At 35.2% G+C, this 12,465-nt stretch overlaps 1 protein-coding gene across 4 annotated transcripts in view; it reads right to left on the reverse strand.

Annotated features, from left to right (window-relative positions):
• The window catches only part of trim3b (tripartite motif containing 3b), a 56,610-nt gene that overhangs the window by 16,041 nt on the left and 28,104 nt on the right, over positions 1-12,465 (reverse strand). For all 4 annotated transcript variants that reach the window (XM_056466653.1, XM_056466654.1, XM_056466655.1 and 1 more), the window contains 2 exons: positions 4,369-4,550; positions 992-1,232 (listed from right to left, as the gene is read on the reverse strand). In XM_056466653.1, coding sequence (XP_056322628.1) covers positions 992-1,232; positions 4,369-4,514 — 387 coding nt within the window. In that variant the 5' untranslated portion in view covers positions 4,515-4,550. The remainder of the gene's footprint in view (positions 1-991; positions 1,233-4,368; positions 4,551-12,465) is intronic.

Raw genomic sequence — 12,465 nt, forward strand, 5'->3', positions numbered from 1 at the left:
AAATGAACCGCCAACTTATAGGCTTATATGCTTTACACAGCGGATGCCCTTTCAGCCGCAACCCAGCACTGGGAAACACCCATACACTCTTGCATTCACACACACACGCACACTAAATTGCACTGTCTGCAATTTAACTTATTCAATTCACCTATAGCGCATGTCTTTGGGGGAAACCAGAGCACCAGGAGGAAACCTACGCCAACACGGGGAGAACATGTAAACTCCACATGTTCAACTGCCCCAGCCGGGACTCGAACCAAAGAAACTCATGAAAAACAGCCTATGTTGGTTTCAAACCTACAACCTCAGTGTTGTTAACGCAATGCTTAACACATTGAGCTAGCTGATCAGGCTTGACATTGATGACCCGCTCGGTTAAATGTGAATAAATTGCTGCTTTCTGCTGCGTCTTGTAGAGGGCGGCATACTTCAGATACTAGAGACCATTTGACTGGTCATAAAACCTGATGAGAAGCTGAAGCTTATGGTGATGTCATTCCAAATAGTTGTCTCTTATTGGTGGAAGTAAGAAACTGTTAGATTTGAATGCCGGTTTTGGAACACACTAGTTTATAGATACTAACATACTGATCAAAAGTAAAAGTACTTGTATAGTCTGCCATAGGTTATGTGTAGAGTTGAAGTATTTATAGGATATGTATAGTTAGCAGTTAGTATAGTTAAATTACTGTGGTATGTTAGTTATGTATAGGTTTAAAATAGCTCTTACATCCAGTGTTGTGTTCATATTCATGATTATGTTTATTTATGTAGCACTGTGACATTTCGTTCCACTGTATGTCCACATGTAGCAGAATGACAATAAAGCACAACTTGAACTTAACTGATGCAAAAAAAAAAAAATTATGATTTTAAGGGGACTTCAGTTTAGTCTGTCTGCAATACTACAAACAATATCTTGCTTTTCTTCATCATGCTTCCATGTGTTGCCAAATTTGGTTTGATCATGAGCTCTTAAGAGGCTTACCTTGCCCTCATGATTGGGACAGGAGAGCGGTTTCCCAGCAGCCGCTGCACTGACAGACTCCAGCACACTGCAGGCCTCCGGACGAGAGCATTCAGGGTCTCTCTGTAGCACCTCCATGAGGTTTGTGATGAAGAAGTTGTTCTGGAGTGCCGCTACACCCTTTTCGGGCAAGATGGAGGTCTGTCTGCACACGGGGCAGGACAGTGTCAGGGACTGAGGGGGAATGTAGTTCTGTAGGCACCTGTGAAAGCAGAAAGACTTAATTAAAGACATGATTAATAGACTGCACACATACAGTTGAAGTCAAAATGATAACCCTCCAGTATTTTTTAAAATATTTTTTTTAATATTTCGCAAATTATATTAAACAGAGGAATTTTTCACAGTATATTTTTTCTTCAACAGAAAGTCTTATTTGTTTTATTTCGGCGAAAATAAAAGCAGTTTAATTTTTTTTACAAAGCATTTTAAGGTCAACATTATTAGCCCCCTATTAGAGGTGCACAATATATCGTTTCAGCATTGATATCACAATGTGAGGATCTGCAATGTGGAGTCAGGATTATAGTTGACCAGGAGCCACAGTTGAAAAAATGTGATTTATTGTAACACTTTGCAGTAAGCCCACAAAATTACCTAAAACGCATGTATTTGTAAGGTTTGCGACAGTGTAAGCATTCCAATGCAGTTTCAAGGGTTAGGGCACAAAAACGTAATGTAAAGAAAGGCTAATAGAGACTATACAGTGCTATTTTATATTAGCTAACTACATCGGTTTACATACCTGAATACTTTCAGACACCCTGAAAACTATAAAGCACTGTTTATTTTATTCGTATCTTTGCTACTGTATTTATAAATGTTTGTTTATTATATTTTATTCAGATGTACCGGCCAACAAAATCATCCTAATTACGCTAAAATTTAAAATTCTTTCTAAATAGAACCATTCAAATCATCTGCTGAAATTATACTCAATAACGCAGTATGTATCGTAGGAAAATAAAATACTGGATTGTAATTTTTTTCCAATATCGTGCAGCTCTACCCCTATTATTAGCAAAAAAAAATTCAGAACAAAGAGCTGTTATACAATGACTTGCCTAATTACCTTAACTTGCCTAATTAACCTAGTTAAGCCTTTAAATTGCATGTTAAGCTGAATACTAGTATCTCGGAAAATATCTAGTGAAATATTATATACTGTCATCATGGCAAAGATAAAATAATTCCGTTATTAGAAATTAATTATTAAAACTATTATGTTTAGAAATGTGTTCTTTCCAGAAATTGGAGAAAAAATAAACATGGGGGGCTAATTCAGGAGGGCTAATAATTCTGACTTCAACTGTATATCATATCTTATTAAACATGAAATACAAAACACATACATAGATTTCTTTCCCTTAAACTGAATTATACATACTTTAACTGCATTCAAATAAGCTTCAACACAAAGCGAATGTTTTTGCACTTGTTAATGTAGCTCACATCATTAAAACAGCAAATACAATAATATTGTAGACAACAAACAGTGCAGTTTTTAATAAAATTGAATGGCATCAAGGACTGTCAAACTTCAAGAAGGACAAATAAAAGCACTATAAACCTTAATACAAGTGTTCAGTGACTCATGCACTATATTTTGAGGCTTTAGCGTCATTTGATAGCTTTGTGTAAGGAAATGAATGAAATTTAAGTCACTATGTTCCGGAAAGGGCCATTCATTTTTTTTTAGAAAGGAACAACTTGAATATTGAGCTATAAATAACTCCTTTTGTGTTCCACATGGGAAAGAAAGTCATACGGGTTTTGAAATACAAGTAAATGGTGACCGAATTACTATTTTTGGGTTGAGTATCTGCTTAAGCTGCTACATAGCAATGTTATTTAACATTTTAAAAAATAACATACTACACTTCAAAATTTGAAAATACTTTTAAAAAACCAATATCTCCAACCATTATATCCAGACCATTCAAATGTTTGAGTACAGTAAGCTTTTGTAGGAAATATGCCAAAAATGCATTCAACTGAAGAAAAGTGACAGCAAAAAAACAACTTTACAAAATATTATATTTCAAATAATGACTTTGTTATTAATTTCAAAAAAAAAGAAAAGAATAAAAAAACAGCAATTGTTTAGGGTGCTGTGAAGTGCTTTGAAACATACATTTACATTTTTTTGTTTGACGTAATCTCAACTGAAATACATAGTGTTTAAATAGTCTACACAGTGTAGCTCCTCCCCTTTTTAACAGCCAATAATAGTGTTTTTTAAATCACCGCTCTGCCAGTGAGTGGTTGAGCTCAAGCACATCAAATGAAAAGCAAATGAGAAGGGGGCGGGGCATGTCAGATACAGAGAGCATTAGATTGGTCATGACTTGATGGACACGTCTTTGATTGTTCACACTGTATTTTTACTCACGTGAACAAGCACCGATTTCAGGCATTTGTCGGTGATTTCTCAAAACCTGTCAGTGAGTCAAAATCAGGGCTAAAATCATGCAGGCTGAACTCAGCATACGTGAAAGTGACAAACTACAAGCTTTACATGTTTATATAAGTTTATGAAAGTGAAGCACACTAGCTTTGGAGCACACTAGCTTTTAGATATCTTAAATACTAACAATACTGATACTAACATCTAAAAAACTTTATTTTTAATTTCATGGGACTTTTTATGACAATAATAATAATAATAATAATAATAATAATAATAAGAGTTTGTTAAGCCCTATATTGATTATGTGACCCTGAAGACCAGAGAAATGATGCTGAAATCATAGTTTTGAATCATAGGAATGAACTACATTTGTAAAAGTATTCAAATATTTTTCTAATGAAATAAATGCAGCCTTTCAGCATGAAGGCATAAGATTTTTCAAAAGGTTTTAAGATCTTACCAATCTAAACATCCTAATTGTAGTAGCTCACATTTCATAAATTAGATCCTCCTGTTAGACACCGCAAGAGTGGAAATAAGGCAAGTGCTGCTGAAATTTCAGTCACAACATGAACATTCACAGTGGAAAGCATCCGCTGACATACAAAGCCCAAAACACACAGGGAGAGTCTCATTGTCAAACTGCACGCATCTCATGTCAAAACTGATCTAGGTACATAGTGCTCATCCGTGCCAAATTCTGTCAGAAGCAAGTATTCAAAGTTCATCTTATAAAAAGGATAACTGCCGATTCATGCTTCAATTACTGAGGGCGCTATTACAAGATCCTTATTACACATTTTAATAGGCTTAATGCCACTAAGTATATGAGTTCAATTGAGTTCAATTCTGACTCATTACTGAATCTTCTTCCTATAATTCCTCGTTCCCTCTTTAATTATCAATCATAGTGGCTACAGATACAGACCTTTCGCAGAAGGTGTGCAAGCAGGGCAGGACTTTGGGATTGTGGTAGTGGTCCAGACAGATACTGCACACCAGGAACTGCTTGTCTATCTGACGGACCACTGGGCTTGTGCGGCCGGTCTCAAACTTCGCCATTGTGACAGACATCCAAAGACGGGGCCGAGGGCCAGGACACACCTTAACCTGAAGAGAACAAGATAATGAGTTATCAAAAAATGTTTTATAGATTAAATCTTATCTGAAAGATTTCAGTACTTCCATTTAATTATTTTTCACTCAAAATTCTGATGCTACAAAAAATAGCTACAAATATTTATCCAGATCATATGAATAAAGCAGTTTAATCCAACTCTTCTGAATAAACTAGATCCAAGATAAACAGATTTAATTAAGTCATTCAGGGTGCTTTCACAATGGTGCATTTCAGGGTTCATCTGATGTCAGAGTTCATTTGGATAATGTCTTCTGAACTCGGGTGTGCATCCACAACCGTACTTGAGTCTGTTTGAAAGGGGCGGCCCTGAGGTGCGGTTCATGCAAACCTCAGTACGGGTCGCTTTAGATGTGAAAGCAATCACACCAATCAAACTCAAAAAGGCAATTTAACAAGGCAAATGTAGAAAAAAAACACTTATTCGCATAAATACAGCTTGACAAGCAAAACAAACCTCAGTGAAACTTGCCGAAAAAAGAATGAACTGCACTGGTTCTCACACATCAGTAGAGCCTTTGTCTCTTGTCAAAAATCCTGTTTTTGCCGGGATTCTCCCGTTTGCGTATTTTCCCATATTTTTAATCTACTATAAGAAGTGAAAGTAGCAAAGAGCCGATCTCAAATGAGATATAATTGCAAAAGATTTATGCTTTCACTTTGGTTTGGCTTGAAAGCAATTTGAAATGAATATTAAAGGGGTGGTCCACTATGATATCATATTTTAAACTTTTGTTATGTAGTTGTGTGAACATAAACATCTCTGAACGCAAGACGCTCAAAGGTCAATGCAAAGGAAGACATTGGCTTTTAGAAAGTTAGCTTAGCAAAGCCTACAGCGAACTAAGTTTGGAGACTACGAAAAAAACATCCGGGCTAGTGAGATCACAAGGGTTTCTGGTTATAGGTATTTACCTCGCACATACACTGTGCGCAGTGAAGAGGCGTGCCTAGAGGTGCTGTTATAGCAGAGAAAGTTAAAATGCCATTCAAATGTGGCTATTTCCACAGAGCTTCTAACAGCTACTCTGACTGACACTATTTACACAGCTGAGGCAAAACACATGCTTGTAGAGGTGTGACGCTTTACTGGTGACGTGGAGCCGATCCGTGAATCATAGCACATTATGTTAGCTGACCAATCAGAGCCCCTTGAGAGCGGGCTTTTCAGAGAACATGTTTGCTGAGTAGCCTTATATAATTTAAGTAAGATATATGAAAAAATAACGTGATTTTCTACAAGTGAAGCATGAGCACACATTGCTTTGCATCTTATAAACAACCAAACCTTAAAATGACACTCTGGACCACCTCTTTAAAACACATTCACTTAATATCCATTATAGCTAAGCGTCGACCATTGCTAAATCAGTCAAGTAATGGTTGTGACTGACGCACGCGCTCTGTAGTGATAAAGACACTGTTCCCAGATCAGCTTCTGTGCACACGATTTGAAGAGGAGCGAAAGTGGACACTTTGGGATTTGGGTATGGTTTTAAACAGACAAACACACTTAATAATAAGCTATGTGAACAGTTCTGTCCTGGCGTGTTTCATTTTATACAGAAATAATTTAGTTTTTTATCAGCATAAACAGTTACGAAGGTAATCGAATTGTTTTATTAGAGATCTGTGGATTGGAACTCTGTTATCAAACAAACGGGATCAAAATGAGAGATTCGCTGCTCTTCACTCAATAACTTTAATCAATATTTAAATACAGTGAACAAAAAAGGAAAGAGTTTTTCATTTCTCACATATTTAAATTATTTCTGTATAGGCCATTGATTTAAAAGACTAATTTTTTATTTTATTTTCAATTAAAGTGTATCCAGTATTTTTACATCCCAATATTGACAGGTATGAGACCCTTTTCAAAAGATGGTTAAGACATCTTTAACAGTCATGAGCATGAAAGTTTTTAATATTTAGATTTTTTTTTTTAAGAAACATATGTACATTTATAAAGCTATTTTGTATTTTATCATCTCGGAATCAAATTACAAAAAAAATGCAGCTTATTCAAGGTATCTATAATGCTGCGTCTATAAGTGGGACAGTAAATTTGATATTGTTCTCTCTGGCTTAGTCCCTTTATTAATCAGGGGTCACCACAGCTGAATAAACCAACTTATCCAGCATATGTTTTTATGCAGCAGATGCCCTTCCAGCCGCAACCCAACACGGGGAAACACCTATATACAGTCATTCACACACACACACACACACACACACACACACACACACACACACACACACACACACACACACACACACACACACACACACACACACACACACACACACACACACACACACACACACAAACACACAATGGCCAATTTAGCTTATTCAATTCACTTTGAGTGCATGTCTTTGGACTGTGGGAGAAACTGGAGCACCCGGAGGAAACTTGCATGAACACAGGGAGAAATGCAAACTCCACACAGAAATGCCAACTGACCCAGCCAGGACTTGAACCAGCGACCTTTTGGTGTGAGGCGATCATGCTACCCACTGCGCCGCATTGATACGTAGTCTCACACTATGTTTTTCCTTTTCTTCAAGTCAAGAAATTGACTTTTTTAACTCCTTAAATTTGTGAAAAAGGTCATGTTGGCATATTGATTGATTGATTGATTGATTGATTACATTTGGGCTGCTTACAGATTTGATTAATACTTGCTAACTTGTTTTGTACTTGATATACTTGACTGAAATAGACACATTTAAATAAATTTGTCTTAAAATATCTTCTTTTTATGTAATTTCTTGTTTACACATGTTAGTTTTTGCTTTGTGTTCAAATCTATTTGTGTCAGTTAATAGAATGAATTAAGTCCAAACAACTGAATAGCCACTCACATGGTTTGAGGAAATCTATTGAGGCAAACCATTTAAGTTGACTAACCTTATTCATTTGAGTTCAGTTAACTTAAACCATTTGCCGCAATTGGTTTCCTAAAACCATTTGAGTAGCTATACAGTTGTTTGACTTAAATTGTTTAAGATAACTGGACTCAAACATTTTAAGTTCAGTTATCAAATCTGTATAAGTTACTTATACTCTAAATGTTTGATGATATGAACTCGAATAATATAAGTGCATATGATTCAATATATATAAGTTTACAGCACTCAAACCATTTGGTTTCAAAAACCATTTTCCTCAAACGGTTTCAGTTAACCTATCGTGTTTTACAGTGTAGATAACACTATCCTTGACTAACTCTTTTTATGATTTGAGCAATTAATGAGCCTAAATAACCAAGTTCACTGTAATTTCTTGCACCACACACACACACACGCGCACACACACACACACACACACACACACACACACACACACACACACACACACACACACACACACACACACACACACACACACACACACACACAAAGAGAGAGCCAATTAATTATATTTAAGCATATCATTAACATCTAGTTGTTCAGCTTGGTTCTGTTCACAATGTAGAATCTGTGTAATTAGGGATGAATTAAGTTGTTTGATTAATTAAGTGTTCGTCACTCCCATAAATTATTGTTTTGTGTACAGAATAATCTCAGACACAGAAACATGAACTTAATTCAACTGCAGTTTGTACTTTGTTTTTTTTTTTTTTGCCCACTTTGATCTCCGAGTTTCAACAGAAGTTTCTTAGATTTGATTAAAAATATTTTAAATAATGTAAATTACATTATATAAATTTGTGTGAAAATTATCCCCATGAAAAATATGAACAGAAGACCTGCTGAGCTGCAACCAAACCAACTTTCACGCAAGAAAATAATCATTATTCAGCAGGGCACGGAACACAGTATTTCATCAGTAGAGAAGAGCACAGAAAATTGGATTATGGAGTTGTGGAGGCAAATAGATGCTGGCAATTTTCATGCCACTTTTCCAGATGAGACGCAACAACGGCGGGCGGGCAGATAAGTGCTGATACAAGAGCTTGAGCTACTGCTGAGGCCATTACAAGCTCCTGCAATGTAAGAGCACGCTGGGACGCTTTTTACTTTAGCTGTGCTCCAGGCAAAAAGATACGAGACTGAGGTAGAAGTAATATTGCAGGATGTTAAAGACAGTGTCTAACACTGGGCCACAGATATCCGATGCACCTGCAGCATGCTAAACATCAAAATCAACAGAAATAAATCGTATTGTGCTGGGCATTTTTTGCAGATATAGCGAAACACGGTGAATACAGTGAGACAACTAAATATTTTGTAATATTACTTTCGTGCAATTCTCTAACACAACATGCATTAACACACCTGACACATTTTACCCCGCAGCTATCATTAAAAAAAAAGTTCAATTAATAACTGATGTTATTTTAATTATTTAGCTAAATAAAGTGTACTGCTCACCCAACATACACATTATGGTTTAGATTATGCTTTTCACACTATGTTATATTTGATTAGAAACAGCATTATTTGGCATGCTGAAAATAGTTAATCTTTTTTACACTATTTATGAGAAATAGGTCTAATACTTTATCCAACAAGTAATAATAATAATAAAATATATATGTATATCATTATAAATAATTATAATAATGTTTGTAGATGGTACTACATAGATTTTTGTCTACATTCTAGGGTTGGGCGGTATCCACATTTTGATACTGTCAAACCTCCTCCCTATTTTACCTCGGTATACGGTATTACCGTGCACAACAAAAAAAAATTATGATGTAAGGCTCAGACAGTGTCACCAAACTGTTGGCTTTTGCCTAAACCATTCAGAAACTGAATACCGTATATGCAAGTGCATTTTTTATGATGGTATAACGGTATTGAAACTGATACTGTTGCTATTTTTTGATCCTGCGGTATACCGGTATACCAGTGGCGCAGTAGTGCTGTCGCCTCACAGCAAGAAGGTCACTGGTTCGAGCCTCGGCTAGGTCAGCTGGCATTTCTGTGTGGAGTTTGCATGTTCTCCCTGCGTTCGCGTGGGTTTGCTCCGGTTTCCGCAACAGTCCAAAGACATGTGGTATAGGTAAATTGGGTAGGCTAAATTGCCCATAGTGTATGAGTGTGAATGAGCGTGTATGGTTGTTTCTCAGAGATGGGTAGTGACTGGAAAGGCATCCGCTGCGTAAAAACATGCTGGATGTGTTGGCGGTTCATTCCGCTGTGGCGACCACGGATTAATAAAGGGACTAAGCCGAAAAGAAAATGAATGAATGAATAGTTTAAATGTTAGGATTTTTGTTTACCACTAAGGCTATGGATAATAATTCATAAATTAGTTTTTATTTGAAATGCATTGCAATTAATTGCAATTATTACCAAAATGTATAGAAACATAGTTGTTTTGCAATATTTTGTAAAAAGTCTATACAGTAGCCCTTCTGTGAAATTCAATTCTTTTCAAAATATTCACGGTATATTTAATGTAAAAGATTTTTTTAAACCTAATAGTTTAAATAACTACAAAGTAATATATATATATATATATATATATATATATATATATATATATATATATATATATATATATATATAGCAATGTCACACGAGTAGCACTGCGATGTGGTTGTATATCGGCACTGGTAGGAGGCATGCCTTAGTGTCCCACCAGTGACAATATACAGCCACATCGCACTGCAACTCGTGTGATGTTGCGCTTATACAACAGTTCGACGGCATAATAATACGACGTTCGCGTGTATAAAAAAGAAAAATCAAACAAGGAGAGCCTCAAAACCCTTTTGTATGAGGAACTACTTTCTTCCGGCATTACTTCACATCTGCAGCTGACGTCAGAACAGCAGAAACCGTTGCTCATTCACTTTAGAGCTGGTATTTGAAAGATTCTCTAGCGTAATGTCTGATGATAAAACAGGTGATTTTTGCTCATATTAAGATTATAAGGCTGAACGACATTAAATGCCATCTCAGTCTACAGAGATATTTCCCAGTATTTCTCTGTTGCAATCGGGAGATCACAATATTACTATGGTATAAATACAGCACTACAACATACAAAAGAGAAAGATCGACTTAATAAGTCATTTACCTGTTTAATAATGATTTGATCAGCTGTAGTTTTTACGCTGTAGAAATTATGCTGATTTTCTCCAAGGCTTATTATGTGGTCTCTGTCGCCATCTTGTGGATAAACATAGTCACCCATCTATGCTCAAAGACAGACTAATGGCCGCTGATGCGCGCTCTCAGAAATTATAAATATTTTAAAATAGGCACTATGCTTATAAATAATTTATTTAAATAAGTAATATTTACATATTTAAATGAAAAAGTGGGCTTTGTTAACTAGCTAAAATAATTATTTTTCTATTGTATATTGACTATATCAAGATTATCTACTATTTGCTAGATTTATTAGAAATCAAAAGTTATTCCTCATTCATATCTCATTTTCAGAAACATGCATGAAAAGGCCCATAACTCTGCCAGGAAGATCTCTGTCTGATCAGTTTACTGACCAGTGTTTCATTATCACTCCTTCAGTCTGTCACTCCTGCTCTCTGCTATGTTTTGACAGCGAGTGTCTTGTTCTGGATGTACAAGTCATGGTGGTAACACGAGAGCTGATACCCGTTCCCTTCGCCCGATCTCAGTAATCCTCCTTCCCCAAAGCCCCTTCACTCTCTGATTTGATGTGTTGATGTTTGTGGGCTATATTTAGACACGTCTCACTTGGGTCAGCTTAATAAGGGTTACGTCCAGCAGCGAATGGCTGGGATTCTTGTGCCACAACACAGAAAGAAGAGCCTGAGCAGGAATTACATACACACCGACACGTACGCTGAATGATCATGTGACTGAAACGTTTGCAAAGCATATTTATATCTAAAATAAACACATCTGGATATAAGAGCAGGGCATTTTCTGTCCGTGTGCATAGACAAGAAAATGTTTTAAAAAAAATTAAAAATAAATAAAAAATTAAAAATCTAGTTTGCATATGTGTGAAGTGTACATATATTTTTGAAAAGCATTCTTAAATAGTTTTTACAGTAATACAAGTATTTTATTTAATGTAATAATTGACATTTATTACAAAGTATTAATTAATTATTTAAAAATACATGTTTTGGAAAGTCACACTACTTGTCTCGTCTTAAAAAGGTCACTTCGTATGATATTTTCAGACTAACCAAAATTTACTGATACTCCTATTTTAGGACAGACCTATTACTGATCTTGTTCACATTTGTTAGATTCAGGGACCCCAAATTTGACCTTATATTATTATTATTATTTTGTTTGATTCTATTAAGTTTCATTACTACATCATGCTATCTGTTATAGTACTGTATTTATTTATATATTGTATTTAACTCAAATACAAATATAATAATGTTAATGAAATTTGTTTATATTGTATTACAAAATTTATTGATTTCAATCAGTTTTAAGTGGTTTATTAATCATTACATTTTTACTGGTTTGTTGTTTTATTTTAATACATTTTTATCTTATTTTTATTAATAACAGAAGCATTTATAGATTGTCATTAAAGTATTATTTTATGTAATAAACAAATGTTTAACGAATAAAATGTTTTATTATTTTTAAGTTATTTTCATCTTATTCATTTCATTATTTTTTAATTACTTGTCCTTTATTTTTTTAGGACTCTTTTATTATTTTTTTCCCTGCAATGTAGACAGACCTGATCATTTTGATTGTATGATAGTATAATTAAAAGCAATATATCATTGTAAAGTAACATGTTGTGCATTTAAATTTGTTGCATGTAAACAAACTGCGTAATCCATTTTCCAATAACAACATATCACAAAAAAAAGAGTGTTACATCATGACACACATGCACACAGCAGCTAGCACACTCAACGCTGAAGACTGACATAAATTCACCTGTTCCACTAAAACGGGCTC

The sequence above is a fragment of the Danio aesculapii genome, chromosome 10 (genome assembly GCF_903798145.1).
Source record: "Danio aesculapii chromosome 10, fDanAes4.1, whole genome shotgun sequence".
Lineage (NCBI taxonomy): Eukaryota > Metazoa > Chordata > Actinopteri > Cypriniformes > Danionidae > Danio > Danio aesculapii.